Here is a 22,705-nt window from a genome sequence, read left to right on the forward strand (position 1 = left end):
AAATTCTCAAAGAAAAAAAGAAAGAAGAAGGAAATTGAGAAATTAGTATTGCAACTTACATTCATGAGAAGCCAAAAGGATGAGTATATAGAAGAAAGTCAAGTGAGTTGTGATGAATTTTGTAGTTGCCATGAAGGTATGCCAAAGAAGACTATGCCAGGATTTCGAATTTTATTCCCTTCCAATCATCTGAATTTTGGATTAAAATTTGAAGGAGAGGACACAATCGAGAAAGACTTAGAAAAAAAAATAATGGTAATTAATGAAGAATATCTTTACTGGCTTTTCTAAATATGCAAACTAAATTCAATTTAATTTAAGATGTCAAGTTATTTCTAGAACAATAAATTTATGGAGTTTTTTTTAGTAAATTTCATTCCTAAAACTTATGTTCCACTTAATTTATATTCTTTGCTAGTATTCTATTAGGTCTTATTTGATGCAATATGACCAAATCACCCTTCTAATTTTATGCGTTTGTCCTTATCTAAAAAAAAACTTTATGCGCTTGTTTTTATTTTGAAAATAATACAAAATAAAAAATAACAATTTCTTATTTCATAGAGAAAATCTCTCCCTTATTCTAGGAGAAAAAATATCTCTATTATTTCACAGAGAAAATCTCACATTCTCAAATTCCTAAATCGTCTGCTTTCTAAAAATCTCTCATTAAATGTTGATATGAACTTTTACATTACAAATGTATGCTAATAAATAATATCTCATCATAGAACCACACACGTACTCAATGTTACATGAGTGTGTGAATATTAAGAGAAAATATCATTTTGGCTCCTAAATTTTTACACGTTTTTCAATTTGACCATTTCTATCAATTAAATTATGACATTTATTTCTTATTAAAAACCTACAACATACAATTAATGCCAAAAATAAATAAAAATATCTCCAATAAAAATAGTTAAAATTTAATTGATTCTAAATTATTTTTCCTATATATGTCAATTTTATGTTATTATTTAATTTTAAAATTAAATTTCAATTATTTGTTTAAATCGTGCATAATACGGATAATATGTTAGTTATTTATATATATACACATAACAACATATATACATTACAATATTTATGAACTCATTAATCTCATGAGGAATATTACATTTCTCAATTTTTTTCCTTCAAACTTCTTTTAATAATGTGACAAATAATTTAAGGAGAGTTGGTTTTCAAATTATTAGTCACATTAATGAGAGGAGTATAGGTGTGACAAATAATTTAAGGAGAGTTGGTTTTCAAATTATTAGTCACATTATTGAGAGGAGTTTAGGGGTGAAAATTGATCGAAGGGAGCATTTTTTCAAATTCCATACTAAAAAACACCCGATGATTATGGAACTTGAATTAGCCATCAACAGGGTGGGCTCCACATGTATGTTTCTTTTGTATATCATACAAGGAGCTTCCCTCTAGTCGAGATTAGATTGGAGGATTTTGTTAGATTTGTAGGGATTTATAGATTCCATTTCGATAATTTGAATATTTTAATGTATAGACATCGTCAAGTACCACTACAAGAATTAACACTTTTGGCAACAAAAAAATTGGTCGCTAAAAGTCAATTTTTGGTCGGCAAAAGTTATCCGCGACCAATTTTTTTGGTCGCTACTTTGGTCGCCAATTGAGGGTCGGCAAAAGTAATTCGCGACCAAAATTTTGATTGGTCGGCAAAAGTTGGATTTGCCGACTAAATTTTTGGTCGCTAAATATTTAATTACCGCGACTAATTTATTTTGTCGCCAAAACACTTTGGTTGCGAAAAGTGATATTTTCCCGACCAAATTTCTTAGTCGCCAATTGTCACATTTCGCGACCAAAAAGTTTGGTCGCCAATTATTACATTTCGCGACCAAATATTTTGGTCGCCAATTATGACATTTCGCGACCAAAAAAATCGGTCGCCATTTATTACTTTTCGCGACCAAATATTTTGGTCGCCAATTATGACATTTCGCGACCAAAAAAATTGGTCGCCATTTATTACTTTTCGCGACCAAAACTTTTGGTCGGCAAAAGTGAGTTTCCACGACCAAGAGCTGTTTTGGTCGGCAATAGATGTATTTTTTGCGACCAAGACTCTTTGTCGGCAATTGTCATTTTTTGCGAAAAAAAATTATTTTGGATGTCGTGACTAATAATTCCTAATAATTCATAATTCATTCAGGAAAACAATACACCTGTAATTCCTAATAATTCATTCAATCCATAATAAACCTATAATTTTAAAGCATCATTCAAATTAACTGAATCATTAACATTTGACACAATACATAATTCATTAACATTCGACACAATACAACTATTCTAAATTTTCATTCACAAGTCACATCCATCTAGCATAACAATTTGAAACATAACTATTTGTTATCCATGCACAGCTATCAACAAATAAAACTACTAATATTTGTTATCCATACACATCTATCCACAAATATTTAATCCTCCAAAAAATGCTTATACTGCCAAGTAGTCTTGTACAATTTAGCTTCGTGAACTTGTTAAGAAATATGTTGGGGAGGGTGCTGGTCTGGTTCGTGAACTTTTGATCCACTTTTCCCAACTTTTGATCCACTTTTCAATGATGGCCCCATCGATATTGTTTTAGCCACTTCAAATGTTTAGCAACTTTGTCGTATGCATATCATTTCCCTGTCAAAATGCCAAGCATAAATGTCAATAAAATTTCCTTCTAGACACTGAAGCACCTGTACCGCCCAAGCGTAACGCATCGTGGCCAAACAATTAATGAAATCAAATATAATTACCAAGCAAATAAATTTAGATTTTATCACGGTGATAAGTCATTCCACACGAATCAACAGCTTGTTGCTTCTACATTAGAATGCATTTATTAATGAAACTAGAACAATTATTGAGCAACTGTATGACATTTGATGTGTGAAGTGCTCTTTTTCTCATGTTCATTTCTTTATGGAACTAGGTGATCTTAGAAATCTAAAGCTTTTTTTACTTACATTTGAGTAAGCAAGGTGAACAGAGCTATGGGAGCCTTATTACCCTGGCTACCCTTCCCGAGGCATATGCCTGCTTATCAACAATTGCTATATAGACTAATTGCTAATTGCTATATAGATGATCTACCTGCTTATCAACAAAACATCAGGTCCCATACCTATAAATGCAGATTCACCAAATATTACTTAAACCAATAGGACTCCAAGTTTTTAATTCGTTGATAACCAAATTGTTCTCTCCTTTAAAATAAAAAATCTCAACTCAAATACATGAATGAAAATATATGACACCCCCAACTAGTGTTAAGGAAACAAAAAAAGGGCCAAGAAATAAAGCAAATCATCTAATTCCTTCAGAATAATTGCCATGTACTGATGTATATTTAACATGTTATTACAGCAATCAAAAGTGATTATAGAGGATATGGTACCACCTTTTCACAGTCACCGAGCCAGCCCATGATACTACGAGCAGCTTGAAACATCTCTCCCAATGCAGTCAATGTGATCTGCTCAACCAGAAAAGAAGAATATTCTTACGATGAAGTTAAAGCTAAATGAATGAATCCACGTAAATATGAGTTGTCTTTATTGGACTGACATTGGAAAAGAAAAACCTCCCATGCTATTATGCATGGGATACATGATGCATCAAATTAGCAACCTGCCCCTGCTACAGTCCAAGTTATAGTCTACTTAAATTTTTCGTAACATAAGGACATGTGACTTTCTTGTTTTATTGGCTACTTAAAATTGACATCTGGCATGTGTGAATCCATGAGACAGAAGACTTGAGAAAACAAGGATCCCACAAAAAATTGTTGAGCATGGACACTTTTAAGAAGGTTTTGACATGACATGACATGACATGACACGACACGACACGACACGACACGACACTTGTTAGACACACGTCCAAACATGTCCGACTATTTCAAAAAATTTCTATATTTGGAAGTGTTTCATACACCTGAGAAACACACTTGAAACACATTATAACCATGAATAAAACAACATGAAATCCAAAGATAAAAGGTAAAAAAAACATCAATTTACACCTATTCTCCTCTTTCAGACTTTAAAAATTATTATCTTTGAATTATTTAATCATATATATGACATTTAATAATTCTTTATTCTTATATGTGATATAATAAATATACAAAATTATATATTTTGCACAAGCGCTAGCATTTTTTGAAAATTTCCATGTCGTCTTGTCGGGGTCATGTCACCTGTCTGTGTCCATGCTTGGTCCAGTCTGATGTTAATATACACAAAATGCATTGCATACAAAAGACTATTCCATGAAGCAAATGTTATGCTCTATAAATAGATGCAAGACTGAAGAACTGTCAATGATCCTGCCCTTACTTTTGCAGCATAACAGGCTGCACCAAAGAGCTCTGTATCATCTGCGATGGCATTACGTTCTTCAACCTTCTCTTGATCTGATCCCGAGCACAAATGTAAGTTACACCATACACTGATGTCATCACTATCTGCTTCACTAATTTCTTGTCCACCTAGATTATTGCCACTTATCAGTCCAACGTCACTCATAGAAAATAACTAACTATTGGGATAATTAAGAAAGATGTCAATGTGCAGCGAGAAAAGCACAGTGAAGAATATTACCAGTTTTATTTAAGTAAATAAAAATAGCATACTAAGTAAATGACAGTGTCTAATATGTTGGGCATTCGGATGGATACAGTGTACATTATATACATCCTATTTATATGGTCATAATGATGCATCCCTCCATCAACAGTATAATATCCTCCTCATACAATATATTATTTTCCATTAAAGTAATGAACCTAAAATTAATTAAAAAAGAATTATGTGATAGGAAAAAACCTGCACATCAAACATTGCATCAGGGTTGACAATATATCCAGTTTTTTCTTTGAGAAAGGACACATCCTTCATCTTGTTGCTCCTTTTTGCTTCCCTCCATTCTGATTGAAGCTCCTCATTATCAGCAAACTGCAGGTAATTAACTCAAACTAATCATGCTATCACAAGAAATGTTTGACTTGTATCTAAAAGTAATTATAGAAAGAAGTATATAAGTGCACGATGGGACTCAATAAAAGAAGTATACGAGAAAAAATGGCACCTAGAAGTCCATAGAATTAAAATCTGACATCTTTTACACCATACAAAGTCAGGGAAGACTAGATAGCAGGTGTTATCCAAATGCCTTGTTAATTTCTGACAGTTTCTAGATGGATTATATTTTTATCAAGCACGCAGTGACCAAAATTTTTCACTTAGTGGGACATGTTCTTGTGATAATGATCCAATTTATTGATTTGGAATGAATGTTGAAGGTATTGAAACAATTAACAAATATCTGATTTGGATGCTTCAGTCTACCTGTCGAAGATTTGCCAACTTCTCAGTGTTTATCAACCAGTCTTCTGTTCCCGTCCACTTGGTTATGATTTTACTTAGATGTGGATTGCAAAAACGAATCCACCTTCTTGGTGTCACTCCATTTGTTTTATTTGAAATTTCTCAGGCCACAACTGCCAAAAACCAACATGCAGAAAAATTACTGTTAAGAACATTCAGCACCTTCAGAACTTTAAGTGATGTACTTTAGTTCCATTATTGTAAGATATAGAGAAGGACAATAAAATTGCTTACTGACCTAGTTACCTTGTAAAAGTCATTAAAAACTTACCTTTTCACTATCTCACTGTGAATCTCAGCAACACCATTTACAGCAAGGGCAGCCCACTGGTTACAAACATTTTAAGGGAATTATGCAATTACAACCATTTTAAGCAGACACTGTAAGGGCAGCCCACTGCTTGAGTGGTTAACATTCAGCCAAACAACCTTGAGGTTGTGGATTCGAATTAGAGGGCAGCCACTATGTACATAATGGTCAGAGGTTTGGTCTGTATACAGTCCACCCCTCCCAGACCCCTATTAACAGGCTGAACAAGTAAAAGCTAACTGAAGGGCGCAAGAAAACTCAATGGAAAATGGCAGTTCAATTCGATGTTGTCTAAGAAGGATTTAGAACACAGGTGCATGTGAGTTCAGTAAAACAATGCAAAGAAAGTTAACATGTATACTATTACATAATGTCAAATCAAAGCTACAGTATAGCGACCCCGGTCTTTTCTCTTTAGATTATTGTATCCGGACTTAGGTTCCGTGGATCCTGTCATTACTTATTGGTTGTTGTTGTCCTTTAATCTCTTAGTATTTGAATTATAGGTTGTGTTGGACGGGTCTGTTACAGGTTGGTTGATAGTGATGCCAATAGGTGATGCCCAGATTTTGGCCTTCACGCTCGAGCGGAGGTTTTAACGCTCGAGCGGGCCCTTCGTTGTTGCTTCTCCGCTCGAGCGGGAGTTTTGACGCTCGAGCGGGATTTTCCATCTCCCAGTATTTTGCTCTGCAGTTCTTCCGCTCGAGCGGTAGTTTTTACGCTCGAGCGTGATCCCTTGTTTTTGTTCCTCCGCTCGAGCGGGGAGTTTGACGCTCGAGCGGGCGTAGCGCCTGCAAAACTTCTGAAAGGGTGCAATCGACGCTCGAGCGGCTTTCTTCACGCTCGAGCATGATTCTGTGTCTTACGCTCGAGCGGGGCTTTTTACGCTCGAGCGTAGAGTCGACTATATCAGTCCGTGATTTCACTTTTCTGATCACTTTTTGACCTACCTTTTCATCTCTTAACTTTTAAAAACCGCCCCTTGAGAGTCTCTCTCTTTACTCTTACCTTCTCTCCTAGATTTGATCTATTTCCGGTGGTCTTCTACCCTAGTTCCTTTGGAAGAAAGGTAGAGCTTCACGAGATCTTTCTTTTAATCTGAAAAAGAGAGGATTTGGAGCACTTTGGATTTTGGATCATCATCTCCATCTTCTCTATTTTAGTTGTGATCTTCAAGGTAGGGATTTCCTACTCTATTCTATAAGCTTTGTTCTAAGTTTGGTATTTTGATAGGTTGGGGACACTTTGATAATTTTGGGAACAAAACCTAGTTAAATTGCTAAATTGATTGGAGTAATTAATTTAAGGAAAATTGGGGAATTTGGTTAAACCCATGAAATTGGGGAATTTATTGATTAAATGGTGTAGTTGGATGATTTAAATCACTCACCTATTAAATTGTTGATATATTTATTTCCAGTCTAGAAATAACTGTTTTGGGCTATCGGTGGAGGATAGTCATGATTGTTGTAGACATTGCATGTGGATTAGGAATAACTGAAACTAATCACATTGGTTAAGTCATTAATTTTGACTATTGCATTAATATAGAAAATACGTGTATTGATTGAGCATTGCATTTGCATACATTGTTTTGTGTGTGGGAGGAGATAGGGGATGTACTCCACGGTTTAGGGGAAGATAGGGGATGGACCTCTAAACCGGATTTTTGTTTGGGAGGAGATAGGGGATGGACTCCATTAGCACCATTTTTATGTGTGCTTATTATATTGAAGTGTTTCTACATGATTATTGATACAGCACTAAAATGTGTATCAAATGGGAAGTATGAAGTGTTTTGATATGAGCATGAGTCTCATTTGTTTTGTTGATATTGGAAGTAATGTGATTATGTTATATAATTCGTTGTTGTAAGTTTGGCCAGGTTCTGAGCCATGTTGATAATAATGGAAAGTGAAATGTGTCTTAGACATTAGTGTTACGAGACTGTTTAATAATAAAATTGATTATCTTGATTAACCATCTATTGAATGCTATAGCTTTATTCAATGCTTATATTTGGTTTAGTATTTTTCTACTGGGCTGTGGCTCACCCTTCATGGGAACATCATTTTCAGGTTCAGGTGATAAGCTTCCTCCACGGACTTAGCCTGGAAAGATTTGATGTTTGGGATGTCGAAGACTTGTCTTTAGTTATATGTTTTATTTTGTTATTTCTGGGATTTCATGTAAACATTCAAGCCTAGGGCTTAACTTGTAGATGAGTTAGTACTCATCCTTTTTGTGTCCAAGTGTTAGCTTGGAAAGATGTAAGCCCTTAGGGCATTTATTTTGATGTTGCAGGATGTTACAAGTAAAGTCTGTCAATAAGAATACTCTGATGACTAACTCAAATGATTCATTTTCTTTTATAAATGCATGTTAATGTTATGGTTATTTTGGGTTTATTTTGAGGGCGTTACAACTTGGTATCAGAGCGTACCGGGTTTGAATACTTTGGGTACGTGGGAAGTGATTAGTATCATGATGGGTTCGTCTCGTTTGATAGAGACTTAGTGTAACGTTATATGCTTATATGATAACATGTTTATGTGATTATGTGGGTATGGAATGTAGTTTCTAGGATGTTGATTGGACCCTTGAGTTCTAGTAGTCTTGTTGGAAAGGCACTTGATCACTGCTGCTTCCAACCGGAACTATAGTAACGCATTGGGACTATCATTATCCGGGAATGAAATTCGTAGGTGCTTATGTGATTATGTGCTTACGTGGAATGAATTATTGTTGTCCATTGTATTAGGACGCGAGTGTTTAGCTTTGGCACATTTATTAATGTGCTAATGTCTTTGTTTCCTCTATTAGGATGTCAGGACGAGGACGAGGACGCGGTAGGCGTGGTAGGCCGGGTAGGCAGGAGGTGCCAGTGCCAGAGGAGATTCCGATAGTTCAGGAGGGAATTGGCCAGGCCAATGTGGCCGAGCCAGTAGGCCAGCAGGCTTTGGGCGCTTTAGCTCGAGAGATAGCGGGGGCATTCAGGGAGTCAGTAGGCATTCTCAGAGCTGAGAATCAAGCTCAGGCTGGTATTGTGGATGCAGGACCTTCCTTTCTGAAGAGGGAGTTCTTCCGGTCCAATCCGGATGAATTTGTGGGTGATCCTAAAGAGCCACTTAAGGCAGATGAATGGCTCGAACAGACAACGAAGACGTTTGAGATGCTTGGCATCGAAGACGAGGGGTTGAAAGTGACCTTGGCATCTTTCCAGTTGAAGGGGGATGCGGGTCAGTGGTGGAAGTTCACTAAGGGGCGTATAGGAGGTACATGGGAGGCTTTTGTGAATGCTTTCCAGGAGAAGTTCTTATCTCCAGCAGTTAGGGAGAAGCTGAGAGACCAGTTCTGCCAGCTTAAGCAGTCGAGTTCTTCAGTGGCCGAGTTTGAGGCTGCATTTACTAGTTTATCCAGGTTTGCACCTGAATTGGTGGCGTCTGAGGAACGCCGTTGTATTGAGTTTGAGAGGAAGTTGAGGCGTGGCCTCAAGCTGAGAGTTGGGGGAACTATGATTCGGGATTATGGGCGTATGGTTGATGCTGCAGCCCATATGGAGATCATGATGCAAGAGGAGGAGGAAGGGCAGAAGGGCTCCAAGAGGAGTCAGGATAGTCAGAGTGATGGTAGGAGACAGAAGGGTTTTAATCCCCAGCAGTCTCATGGTAGCTTTTCGAGATCGACTTTTCCTGTACCGAGTGCTAGTTCGGGGAAAGGCAGTCAGGGAGACATTACCTGTTTCAAGTGTGGCCAGTTGGGCCACAAGTCTCCAGTTTGTCCTCAGAGGGGAGGAGTTCAGAGAGCAGCATCTTCTTCGGCTCGATCTCAGAGCCAGAGTCAGGGTAGAGGTCAGCCACTCTCGTGTTATCAGTGTGGTCAGCCAGGGCATATGAAGAGGTATTGCCCCCAGTTGGGTGGCACACCTGGTGCATCTGGTTTGAGGCAGATTCAGGGTCAACAGCCAGCTCAGTCGGGTCAGGCCTCGAGGGCTAATCAGGGGGCTACATCGTCTCAGTCGGTGCAGCAATCTTATGCTCCTAGGGGTGAGCAGGTTGATCAGAGGTCATCTGGGCGCGTGTATGCTGTTACCGCGCAGGATCTTGTACCGGCTCCATCCGTTGTGAGAGGTACTTTCTTGTTTTGCAACTCGGTTGCTAATGTTTTGATTGATACGGGTGCATCTCATTCCTTTGTGTCTGCTGCATTTGCATCTGTTTTGGAGTTGGAGTTAGCACAGTTGGCATCTCCTATTTGTGTAGTGTCGCCTCTTGGGGGTGAATTGATTTTGAAACACGGTGTTAGGGGTTGTGATATAGAGGTTAATTACCATAGAATTCCATTTTCTTTTGTAGTTATGCCTATGAGAGGTTTTGATGTTATTTTGGGTATGGATTGGTTATCGTCATACCGGGCAGTTATTGATTGCTACCGCCAGAGGGTCACTTGTTGTACCGTGAGCGGAGAGTATTTTCATTTTCTGGGGGACCGGGTTGGTGATGTGTTGCCACCGGGGTATGTTCGACGAGGAAGGAGTGAGCTTAGTGGGCTACTTGCTAACCTTTTGATTAGTGAGGATGATGAGACCCAGGTTGTGTTGCCAAGGGTGGTTTGTGAGTACTCGGACGTCTTTCCCGAGGATCTTGTTGGTTTGCCACCGCATCGAGAGATTGAATTCTCTATTGACCTAATGCCCGGCACGGCGCCGATTTCTATGTCACCTTATCGTTTTGCCCCAGCCGAGTTAGTTGAGTTGAAGATCCAACTCCAGGAGTTACTAGACAAGGGTTTTATACGCCCTAGTGTTTCGCCGTGGGGAGCACCGGCCCTCTTTGTTAAAAAGAAAGGTGGTGCTTTGAGACTTTGCATAGATTATCGGAAATTGAATCGGGCTACGGTTAAGAATAAGTACCCTATGCCTCGTATCGATGACCTGTTTGACCAGTTGAAGGGTTCCCGTTGTTTCTCGAAGATAGACTTGAGATCGGGTTACCACCAGTTGAGGGTCAGGGAAGAGGATATTCCGAAGACGGCATTCCGTACGCGGTATGGCCATTATGAGTTTTTGGTAATGCCATTCGGGCTCACCAATGCACCGGCAGTCTTTATGGACTTGATGAACCGGATCTTCCGGGAATTCTTGGATCAGTTTGTAGTCGTTTTTGTGGACGACATCCTTATCTATTCGCCTTCTGAGGAGGAGCACGAGGCACACTTGAGGGTGGTGCTTGAGTTACTTAGAGCCCATAGGCTGTATGCCAAGTTTGGGAAGTGTGAGTTCTGGCTGAGAGAAGTCAAATTCTTAGGCCATGTGGTATCCGGTGAAGGAGTGTCTGTTGATACATCCAAGGTAGAGGCAGTGCAAGATTGGGCACAGCCTAAGAGTGTGTTTGAGATCCGCAGTTTCCTGGGGTTAGCTGGGTATTACCGTCGGTTTGTGAAAGACTTCTCCAGGTTAGCATCACCGTTGACTAGACTGACTCGGAAGGGAGTTAAATTTGTATGGAGTGAGACTTGTGAAAAGTCGTTTCAGGAGTTGAAAGTTAGACTGACTACCGCTCCAATATTGATTATTCCAGAGAGAGGGTTGGGTTATGCAGTCTATTGTGACGCCTCACGAGAGGGTCTGGGTTGTGTATTAATGCAAGAAGGGAAAGTAGTTGCCTATGGTTCACGTCAGTTGAAAATTCACGAGCAGAATTACCCTACGCATGATCTAGAGTTAGCAGCTGTGATATTTGCCTTGAAGGTTTGGAGGCATTATCTTTATGGTGAGAGATTTGAGGTATTCTCGGATCATAAAAGTCTGAAATATTTGTTTACACAGAAAGACTTGAACTTGAGGCAGAGGAGGTGGATGGAGTTCATAGAGGATTATGACTTTGAATTGCATTATCATCCGGGAAAGGCCAATGTGGTGGCCGACGCCCTTAGCAGGAAACCTGTTGGTGACATAGCTAGTATAGCCATCCGAGAGTGGGAGATGTTAGGTGCACTTGGAGAGTTTGATTTGCTTCTGGGCGAATCCGTTGAGGCTGCGGCCTTGTTTTCTGTTGTTGCGCAACCTACACTTGTGACTCGAGTGTTAGAGGCTCAGAGGGGCGACCCTGAGGTAGAATCCCTCCGTGAGAAGATTTCTGGTGGGAAGGTTGAGAAAGGTTTGACGGTGTATCCCGACCTGAGTGTGAGATACCGAGACCGTCTATTTGTGCCGGAGTCTCATCGAGAGGAGGTACTCCGAGAGTTTCATCATTCACGCCTTGCGGTGCATCCGGGAGGTACTAAGATGTATCGGGATTTGGGTCGCCAGTTTTGGTGGCGGGGTATGAAGAGAGATGTGGCAGCTTTCGTATCTAAGTGCCTTACTTGTCAGCAGGTGAAGGCCGAACATCAGAGGCCAGCGGGTTTGTTGCAACCCTTGCCTATTGCCGAGTGGAAGTGGGAACATGTCACTATGGACTTCGTTGTGGGTCTTCCGAGGACTCAACGGGGTAGTGATGCTATTTGGGTAGTTGTGGACCGGTTGACTAAGTCGGCGCATTTTATTCCTATGCGTGTTAAAGATTCAGTTGATCATCTGGCCGATTTATATATTCGGGACATAGTGAGGTTACACGGGGTTCCAGTGACGATCATTTCAGATAGAGATCCTCGTTTTACTGCCAGGTTGTGGCAGAGCTTGCAGAGTGCCTTAGGCACTAAGTTGACCTTTAGCACAGCTTATCATCCTCAGACTGACGGGCAGTCCGAGCGTACTATTCAGATCCTTGAGGATATGCTTCGGGGTTGTGTTCTTGACTTTGGTGGGTCGTGGGAGAGGCACTTGCCTTTGGTGGAGTTTGCCTACAACAACAGCTTCCAGTCTAGTATCGGTATGGCACCGTTTGAGGCCTTATACGGCCGACCGTGTAGGTCTCCTGTTTGTTGGGCCGAGGTGGGTGATGCACCTCTGTTGGGTCCGGAATTAGTGAGGGAAACGACGGAGAAGGTTGAGCTTATCCGTAAGAGGCTTGTTACAGCCCAGAGTCGTCAGAAATCTTACGCCGACCGTAGGAGAAGACCTTTGGTGTTTGAGGTGAGTGATCACGTCTTTTTGAAGATATCACCAAGACGGGGATTGATGAGGTTTGGGAAGAGCGGGAAGTTGTCCCCTCGATTCATTGGTCCTTTTGAGATCCTTGAGAGGATTGGTGAGACTGCTTATCGTTTAGCTATGCCGCCGCAGTTATCCGGAGTACATGACGTGTTTCATGTGAGTATGCTTCGGAAGTATGAGCCGGATCCATCACATGTATTGGATTGGACCGATTTAGTAGTTGATGAGGATGTCTCGTATGAAGAGAGACCGGTTAGGGTCTTGGATAAGCGGGATCAAGTCTTGCGAGGCAAGACCATTCCTTTGGTGAAAGTTTTGTGGAAACATCACGGGGTGGAGGAAGCCACATGGGAACGTGAGTTGGAAGTCCGCGAGAAATATCCGGACATGTTTAATGATTTGTAATCTTGTAGTTAGATTTTGTAATATTGTCAAACCTTAAAGCTTTTTATATTTGTCTTAAGCTGTAAAACATTTAGACTGTTTTGGTTAATGGAAATATTTTGAAACTTACCTCGAAATGGAAGTTTAATGGAACATTGTATATATTGAATATATTGAAAATTGTTGAAATTGAAAGAAAATTGCATAGTGTTAATGCAGGTTGAAATATATGTTTGTTTTGCATATTGTGGCATGCCTCTTAGTTGAGAGATGGAATGGCTGGTGTTGGGTCAAGTTGTTTATTATTGAGTTAACATATTGTTGGAATTTGAGAAAACTTGTTTTTTAAAACCTTGTGCTTAATTTCGGGGACGAAATTCTTTTAAGGGGGGGAGGTTATAGCGACCCCGGTCTTTTCTCTTTAGATTATTGTATCCGGACTTAGGTTCCGTGGATCCTGTCATTACTTATTGGTTGTTGTTGTCCTTTAATCTCTTAGTATTTGAATTATAGGTTGTGTTGGACGGGTCTGTTACAGGTTGGTTGATAGTGATGCCAATAGGTGATGCCCAGATTTTGGCCTTCACGCTCGAGCGGAGGTTTTAACGCTCGAGCGGGCCCTTCGTTGTTGCTTCTCCGCTCGAGCGGGAGTTTTGACGCTCGAGCGGGATTTTCCATCTCCCAGTATTTTGCTCTGCAGTTCTTCCGCTCGAGCGGTAGTTTTTACGCTCGAGCGTGATCCCTTGTTTTTGTTCCTCCGCTCGAGCGGGGAGTTTGACGCTCGAGCGGGCGTAGCGCCTGCAAAACTTCTGAAAGGGTGCAATCGACGCTCGAGCGGCTTTCTTCACGCTCGAGCATGATTCTGTGTCTTACGCTCGAGCGGGGCTTTTTACGCTCGAGCGTAGAGTCGACTACATCAGTCCGTGATTTCACTTTTCTGATCACTTTTTGACCTACCTTTTCATCTCTTAACTTTTAAAAACCGCCCCTTGAGAGTCTCTCTCTCTACTCTTACCTTCTCTCCTAGATTTGATCTATTTCCGGTGGTCTTCTACCCTAGTTCCTTTGGAAGAAAGGTAGAGCTTCACGAGATCTTTCTTTTAATCTGAAAAAGAGAGGATTTGGAGCACTTTGGATTTTGGATCATCATCTCCATCTTCTCTATTTTAGTTGTGATCTTCAAGGTAGGGATTTCCTACTCTATTCTATAAGCTTTGTTCTAAGTTTGGTATTTTGATAGGTTGGGGACACTTTGATAATTTTGGGAACAAAACCTAGTTAAATTGCTAAATTGATTGGAGTAATTAATTTAAGGAAAATTGGGGAATTTGGTTAAACCCATGAAATTGGGGAATTTATTGATTAAATGGTGTAGTTGGATGATTTAAATCACTCACCTATTAAATTGTTGATATATTTATTTCCAGTCTAGAAATAACTGTTTTGGGCTATCGGTGGAGGATAGTCATGATTGTTGTAGACATTGCATGTGGATTAGGAATAACTGAAACTAATCACATTGGTTAAGTCATTAATTTTGACTATTGCATTAATATAGAAAATACGTGTATTGATTGAGCATTGCATTTGCATACATTGTTTTGTGTGTGGGAGGAGATAGGGGATGTACTCCACGGTTTAGGGGAAGATAGGGGATGGACCTCTAAACCGGATTTTTGTTTGGGAGGAGATAGGGGATGGACTCCATTAGCACCATTTTTATGTGTGCTTATTATATTGAAGTGTTTCTACATGATTATTGATACAGCACTAAAATGTGTATCAAATGGGAAGTATGAAGTGTTTTGATATGAGCATGAGTCTCATTTGTTTTGTTGATATTGGAAGTAATGTGATTATGTTATATAATTCGTTGTTGTAAGTTTGGCCAGGTTCTGAGCCATGTTGATAATAATGGAAAGTGAAATGTGTCTTAGACATTAGTGTTACGAGACTGTTTAATAATAAAATTGATTATCTTGATTAACCATCTATTGAATGCTATAGCTTTATTCAATGCTTATATTTGGTTTAGTATTTTTCTACTGGGCTGTGGCTCACCCTTCATGGGAACATCATTTTCAGGTTCAGGTGATAAGCTTCCTCCACGGACTTAGCCTGGAAAGATTTGATGTTTGGGATGTCGAAGACTTGTCTTTAGTTATATGTTTTATTTTGTTATTTCTGGGATTTCATGTAAACATTCAAGCCTAGGGCTTAACTTGTAGATGAGTTAGTACTCATCCTTTTTGTGTCCAAGTGTTAGCTTGGAAAGATGTAAGCCCTTAGGGCATTTATTTTGATGTTGCAGGATGTTACAAGTAAAGTCTGTCAATAAGAATACTCTGATGACTAACTCAAATGATTCATTTTCTTTTATAAATGCATGTTAATGTTATGGTTATTTTGGGTTTATTTTGAGGGCGTTACATACAGCCATGAAGAAGGTACCTTTTAGTTATCTCCCAAGCTTCCTTCCAGCTCAAACCTTTCACATCCATCAATATGAGATTTCAGCTCCGGGATGCAGAGTGTTGGGTGAGTATCATTCATTTGTACTGCAACCTTGTTGGGAAAGGCATCCCAGTTCACTGGTTCACCAGATCTCGTCTCAAATCGTGCAATAATATCTTGGAGAGAAGCAGAGCAAAGTGTATGCTGTTGCTTCAACCTTAGAGTCTTGCCCTCATTTGACTCATCTCTAGGGTATAAAACATAGAAAATCTAATAAAAATGCAGGGTTGCAGTAATCATTAGTAAGTAATTTTATTCACACTGGGACTCATGAAAGTTGAGTGAAGAAATGCAAAGAACATTCTATCAATAGGGAATGAAATTCCAGAAAAATATGAATCCAGACCTTTTCAACCTTTTTTAGTGAACTTTAATGAAATTCTATCAAGAGACATCATGTCTTCAATTTCCCAAGGATTGCCCATCTGATGAGGGAAACTTTAATAAGTCAACAGATAAGAGAACTCATAAACCATTAGAAATGTAACTATAAATGATGTAACTATAAATGCTGCATAAATTAATCAACATCCTATTTCAATGAACTCATACTCCAAGTAAAGGGCCAACAGAGAAATTAACAGTTTTTTTAACAAGATCAAACCAACTACAGAATGACAAGTGCATAAACTATTTTTGATGAGTTCATTTCCAAACCATAAAATTTGTAAAACAATTCATAACAATCTTCAAACAAAAAAAATTAAACTCGTTTATACTTTAGGAATTTACGCCAAAATAGTCAAAATCCCAGATTTGAATCCAAACCAAAAAATTGATAATCCAATTCATAGATATACCTAATATTCTTCAAACGAGGCATAGAGGCATAGATATACCTATATTGAATGGTTAAAAAACACAGACAACAGCTTTTGGTGACGCTTTAACAGACATGGATATCCCCAAGCATTTGTTAGAAAAGACTGGCAAATCAACAGTCACAAATGTGAGTGTCTGAGTCACAGAGACTGCATGGAATACTACTTAAGCTTAGAAAAGGTATAATCGATAAACCCTTTACACTGGTATGAATTATGGCTGCTCTAACAGATTCCCCAAATCATCTTCCAATTGAATTTGATGAAGGCTGTGAACTCCTAATGAAAACATTGGTCACGTGTCAAACCATAGAATTACTGGTGGGGTGTCAAACCATTGAATTACACACAAGTTACAGAGGGGTGTAAAATAAAAATTTTACACTAGGTGGAAATAGATACATCTCCTATATATGTAGTATGGTCAGTTTCTAGGTGAATTACACACAAGTTACTTAGCACTCTCTACAAACAATTTATGTAGTATGGTGTCTCATGCTTATGACATAGCAAAGCATGGGTTATTGAAACAAATGGATGAAACTAATGTTTTAAAGAGTAAATCCAACCTCAATGACCCGTCTTTCAAAGTTGAATTTTAAGGTTCAAAAGACATGAGAATAAGTCTTTCAATTCTATATTTCACATGATAAGCATTTGGCTTGATATGTCATACTCTCACTAATCCTTTCACTTGTCCAAAATTTTTGGGTGAAAAAATCTTCACAAAGACAACAATGATGCCTCAAAGATTGGTTAGTACTCTCATATATTCTCAAATTCCTTAAATTGTAGCACTTACTTTTGCATTTTAACAAAATCCATTCTACCTTTTCAGAAAATAAAATAAAATAAAATTTGTTCTCTCAAATTTCTTCTGTAAATTATAAAATTTCCCCTTCATCTCTTGACATATTTGACATGTATTTCTTCGCAATAACATCGTCTCCAAAATAGAGCTGTGAGCAAGCTAGTACGCATATTATGCAGCACAATATACTATATGTTGAAACCACAAATTTGTATTAGTCGTATGAGTTGAATCCACATCCTGTAGAAACTTCACACATTTATTTCATGTGATACAACCCCCCCCCAATAAATACTGGCTAGTTGTATGTTTAAAATAAAAACTATAAATTTTCTTCACGCTGAAGCTAAATTTTCCCTATTGCCAAAAAGAAAAGAAAAATAAATATTCAATTTGCCCCAAACCCCGATTCAGTTTGCCCCAAACCAAATAACGCTGGTGATTTCGAATCCCTAACTACATCCTTAGTCCTAGACGAAACCCCTTTGGTAAACTATGGAGACTCCATTGACATCAATGAGCTATTGAAACCGTAGAATTTTAGGAATTCCAAAGAATGGAAGAGCTTCTCTCACTAACCCATGCCACTAATGGCGTGCTTTGTTCTTCCTTTATGATTAGAACCATTGGCTATAGATTGATCTTGAGAGTCGGGGCTTTTGATTTTTTTTATTTTTTGATCTTGGGAGCCACGGCTTTCAATTCCCACCTCCACGTTTCAAATTTCCCTCCCAAATTTTTTGCGACCAAAGACCATATTAGTCGCAGAAAAAGTATCTTTAAGCATGTTTTTGTATTCTGGAACCAGTGAATTCTTATATTCTGCACTCCATTTTTACTTCTTTAAGCATGTTTTTATAAACAAATGTTTTTTACTTCTTATAAACAGATGTTTTTTACTTCTTATAAAATGGAGTATTTTTGTTCAAAAAAATCTGCTCTTTATAGAGATATTACATTCAGTAATATTACTTCTTATGGATTGATGCTCATTATAAAGATGCTTTGGGATAAGAAATATTTTATAAAGATTCAAAAATAGATTCAAATATTACTTTTCACCACCTTTATCTGCATAAGCAATCAACAATGAGAACAAAGAACAAAGAGAACAACGGTAATACCGAAAAACCCAGCAGCACAAACCCATGAAATGGACAGCTCAAGAAAACCCAACTGTCGAAAAATGGATACCTTGATCAATGACGGTGAAATCCTTGCCATTGTACTAACTAAAGAAAAATGGATCAGAATGAGCATACCTTGATCAATGATGGTGACTGCACGCCGCTGCGTAAAGATCCTGTTCTTGCATTGGCATTTTCTGCATTTCCAGGCTGTTGTTCATACTCAAGATAGGAATCTAATTTTGAACAAATACTGACTATATCCTTGCAGGGCATCTCAATCTGAGGATTACTTGAGTCATTTGTCAGTTTCACTAATTTACAATTCCAGTTTATATCCGGACTTTCAGATGGATAGTCATGTAACCCAATGGGCAGGGGAATATAACTAACCACAGCTACATGTGTGTCGGTGCCAGGAAAAAGTATTAAGCCTTCCTTGTATTTAATCTGGAAAAGCTTTGTGCTTTCTCCGATTAAACTAATCTTAACAACATTCAAGAGATGAGGAGTGCCATTTCTCAGCAAGAGAGCAACAACAACAGTATCACTGGAATTGCATGGCAGTAGAGTCTCAAGCGATACTGAAACAGCATCTATAAGATCATTGGCTGATTCCCCACCTAGTTCTGCTTCAAGAGGAACCACAATTGTATCTGACTTATCTTGAGAAGGCCTAAGCAACTGCATACAAAACGCAGCAGAAATTTTTCCTGCAGCGTAATATGTGAAGTCTATCTCTATGACGGCCTCAGTGCTACCAGGACCAATAACCCAAAACAGGAAATCAAAACAAAGATGCAAAAACACCAAAAAAACATATATACATGAATACCCTAAATACATATATAAATGTATATACTTAACCAAGTACATAAAAATGTATATACTCACCACCAATTTAACAGCAAGATGAAGAACTTCACTATAAAAAACAAAACAGGGCATCAGAGCAGTGACAAAAACACACAAGCATACATATACTGATATACATAAAAGAAATAGCTCAATTTTCATCTGAGGAAGCAAATAAAACAGATTAGAGGTGACTTCAAATTGAAACCTCAAGAGTAAATGTTATATAAACAAAAAAATAAAAATTATACAAAAAAAAAATTCTATAGAATGATGTGAGTGAATTTTAACCTTTTAAAACCCTTCAAGATGGGGTCTCATTATATCATTCTAGAGAGGCATTTTGTATAAATAAACATTGTAATTTTGCATTATTCTGATAATTGAGTCTCAATTATCCAGTAATGGGTATATCTATACTTAGTTACTTAGTTACAATTATACTTTTTTTCAACATAAGACTGTATATATTGGATATACCCATATTTTGATATACCCATATTCTGATATACCCATTATTCTGATAATTGAGTCTCAATTATACATAATCAACATTGATTGATTGAAGTTATATCAGAATATTCCACAGGAAGAGAGGCCAGAGAAGAATTAAAAAAAAAAACCCTAAAACTTTGGAAGAGAGAGATGAATTTTACCTTGCAATCAGAAAATACCAAAAAAGAAGAGGCTGGAGAGCAGAGAGATAAAAGAACATTTAATCAGTTCAGTTTACAATTGAAAACAATTGAAAAATTAACCCTACAAATTGTTGAATTAGGAATGTGAAAACTTATCTCCATCAATGAATCTTTCTGCAACCATAACACCAAAGCATCATGATAATGAAATTGCTCCAATAAATTCAACCTAGAAAGCATCAGATGTACAAAGACAGCATGATTCAGAAAACTCAATATGAACTGAAATCAACCTCGTTAGCACCAGTTGTGTCATCCACATTTCTACCCGTAATACGGATACTCTTCCCTACACAGTTCCGCCAAGTGCCTCCCCCTGGCGACACCGATCCTCGCTGACAACAGCTGGATCGGCAAACCCATCATGGTGGCCCACATCTACAACCACAGCAGCGAATACCCAGCAATCGCTCGCTCTGTGTGAAAGAAAGACAGAGGGCGATGGCGATTTGCGGCGGTGGCGATGTGCGACGGATGTGAGCAACGGTGGTGAGGGACTTCGGTGAGCTAGAGAGAGTGGGCACCGATTGAGGGCACCGATTGAGAGAAAGAACACAGAGAGGGAGAGGGCGGACCGAGACACAGAGCGAGATAGAGACAATGGAGATTAGGGCTCTTCTTTTTTTTCTTTTTTCTTTTTTTTTCTGCTTTCATGGAACAAAACGACGTCGTTTTGTTATTGGCGACCAAATTTATTTGTCGCAAAAAAATTTCAATTCCCACCCCACTAAAAATCAAATTTCCCTCCCAAACTTTTGGCGACCAAAAGACCACATTTGTCGCAGAAAAGGTACCTTTGCCGACAAATTGTTTTAGTCGCCAAATCTCAATCAACGGCGACTAAAATATTAGTCGCTAAAAGTACTAATTTGGCGACTAATTTTTTTTGGTTGCTGAAAATAAGTTTTTCGCGACCAAATTTTTGGTCGCCAAAAAAAATGTGACCTTCTGCGACCAAATTTGTAGTTGGTCGGCAAAAGTATACCACTTTCTGCGACCAACACATTTTTTGGTCGCCAAAATATAACCTTCTGCGACCAATAATATTTGGTCGCCAAAAATAATGATTATTCGCGACTAATTAATATTTGGTCGCCAAATGTCATTTTTTTGCGACCAAAATTTTTTTGGTCGGCAAAAGTGGTCGCCAAATGTGTGAATTGTATACTATATACTCGCAAAAAATCACATTAATCGGATATCGATAGCTATCTCATTGGATCAGTTTTCTGTCAAGCGTTAATTTGTTCACCGTCTTTTTTGTTCATATAAAACTGATTTAATCACGTTGTTATCGATACCCGATAACCGTGATTGTTTACAGGTATATAGTAATCGACGAATTTTTCACATTACACAATTTGAATTATCGAAACAAAATCCGTAATGAATCTCTGCAAACCTAACAACACCCTCCAATCTAATCTAAAATTGGAGGGAAGCTACTCCCCTCCTATAAAGTCCACCAGATGATGACATTGACAGGAGACATGTCTTTTCCTTTTCATTTATTACGGTTTGAATGGTAAATTTTCTTCTCTAAAAATAGGAACTTCGTTTGCATCAAGAATTTGCCTTGTTTCTCTTTTTCATGCACCCACTTTCACCTGTCCCATAAATTGCACGGTTTAAAAAAATAAAATTAGTATAAAATACAAAATCCACAAGTTATCATTGTACTCATGTTTAGCTTAGATTCAAATGATGAATCATGACAACAGAAAAATAAATTGGTCATAAACATCCTACAGTCATTGTTTCTCTTTTTCATGCACCCACATTCACCTGTCCCATAAATTGCATGGTTTAAAAAAATAAAATTAGTATAAAATACAAAATTCTCAAGTTATCATTGTACTCATATTTAGCTTAGATTCAAATGATGAATCATGACAACAGAAAAATAAATTGGTCATAAACATCCTACAGTCATTGTATTCATAAAAAAAGTATACATATTATAGGAGAAAAATGAGGCTTCTAACCCACAAGTTTTGTGGGAGTTTTAATATTCCAATTTTAATTTTTAAAATTTTTGATTTTTTTTTCAAAAAAAAAACTCAACATTTATTAATTTTTCCCAACCCACAAGCCTTTTGGGAGATTTGGTCAAAATCCTCTCATAACAAAACTTTAATGCATTAAAAATAAGCATAAATAAATAAATAAATAAATTTTAAAAAAAATTTGAAAAGTTCAACACATATCATTATTTGCAAAATATTAAACTTTTAAATAATATAACTTTTGATGTAAATGTCGATTAATAATAAAATTAGTATTTTTAGAATTCTCACATCAAGATCTATCAAATAAAATCCATGTTGATTATGAAACTCTTAAATAAATAAATAAAATTATTACCATTGAAATTGAAATAAATAGTAACAGTACCATGTTACTCGCAGTAACATGTTACTTTGATTCATAGTAACATGTTACTATAGCAATATTGTCAAAAAAAAGAAGAAGATATTTTACTTTATCGTTACTCAATTACAGAAGATTGTCTTTAAAATTTCTCTTCTAATTTTAAAATGTTGATTGATAGTTGCCTATCAATCACCCTTCTAATTTTATGCATTTGTCCTTATCTAAAAAAAAAAAAACTTTATGTGCTTGTTTTTAATACAAAATAAAAAATAACAATTCCTTATTTTATAGAGAAAATC

The 22,705-nt window shown here is 37.8% G+C and overlaps 1 protein-coding gene and 1 long non-coding RNA gene across 4 annotated transcripts; both read right to left on the minus strand.

Moving 5' to 3' along the window:
* Window positions 1-2,284: 2,284 nt before the first annotated feature.
* Window positions 2,285-17,351, minus strand: LOC114273214 (uncharacterized). 3 transcript variants are annotated; one of them, XR_014345434.1, is made up of 9 exons: window positions 16,746-17,351; window positions 16,561-16,647; window positions 16,068-16,146; window positions 15,659-15,908; window positions 5,664-5,744; window positions 5,379-5,530; window positions 4,857-4,985; window positions 3,428-3,502; window positions 2,285-2,667 (listed from the first exon to the last, which is right to left on the minus strand). It is a non-coding gene; the product is annotated as an uncharacterized LOC114273214 (long non-coding RNA). The 3 variants fall into 3 exon arrangements; XR_014345437.1 differs by lacking the exon at window positions 5,664-5,744 and having other exon boundaries at window positions 2,286-2,667; window positions 15,659-15,931; window positions 16,746-17,347; XR_014345431.1 differs by lacking the exon at window positions 5,664-5,744 and having other exon boundaries at window positions 2,287-2,667; window positions 16,746-17,341.
* A 1,053-nt stretch (window positions 17,352-18,404) lies between these two features.
* LOC145789081 (uncharacterized) lies at window positions 18,405-20,674 on the minus strand. The gene is made up of 3 exons (XM_082920000.1): window positions 18,616-20,674; window positions 18,478-18,529; window positions 18,405-18,424 (listed from the first exon to the last, which is right to left on the minus strand). Exons 1-3 carry the CDS (start codon window positions 19,495-19,497, stop codon window positions 18,405-18,407), a joined length of 954 nt encoding a protein of 317 aa, XP_082776126.1. The 5' UTR covers window positions 19,498-20,674.
* Between the last annotated feature and the right edge of the window lie 2,031 nt (window positions 20,675-22,705).

The sequence above is a fragment of the Camellia sinensis genome, chromosome 1 (genome assembly GCF_055761805.1).
Source record: "Camellia sinensis isolate YWXY chromosome 1, ASM5576180v1, whole genome shotgun sequence".
Classification (NCBI taxonomy): Eukaryota; Viridiplantae; Streptophyta; class Magnoliopsida; order Ericales; family Theaceae; genus Camellia; species Camellia sinensis.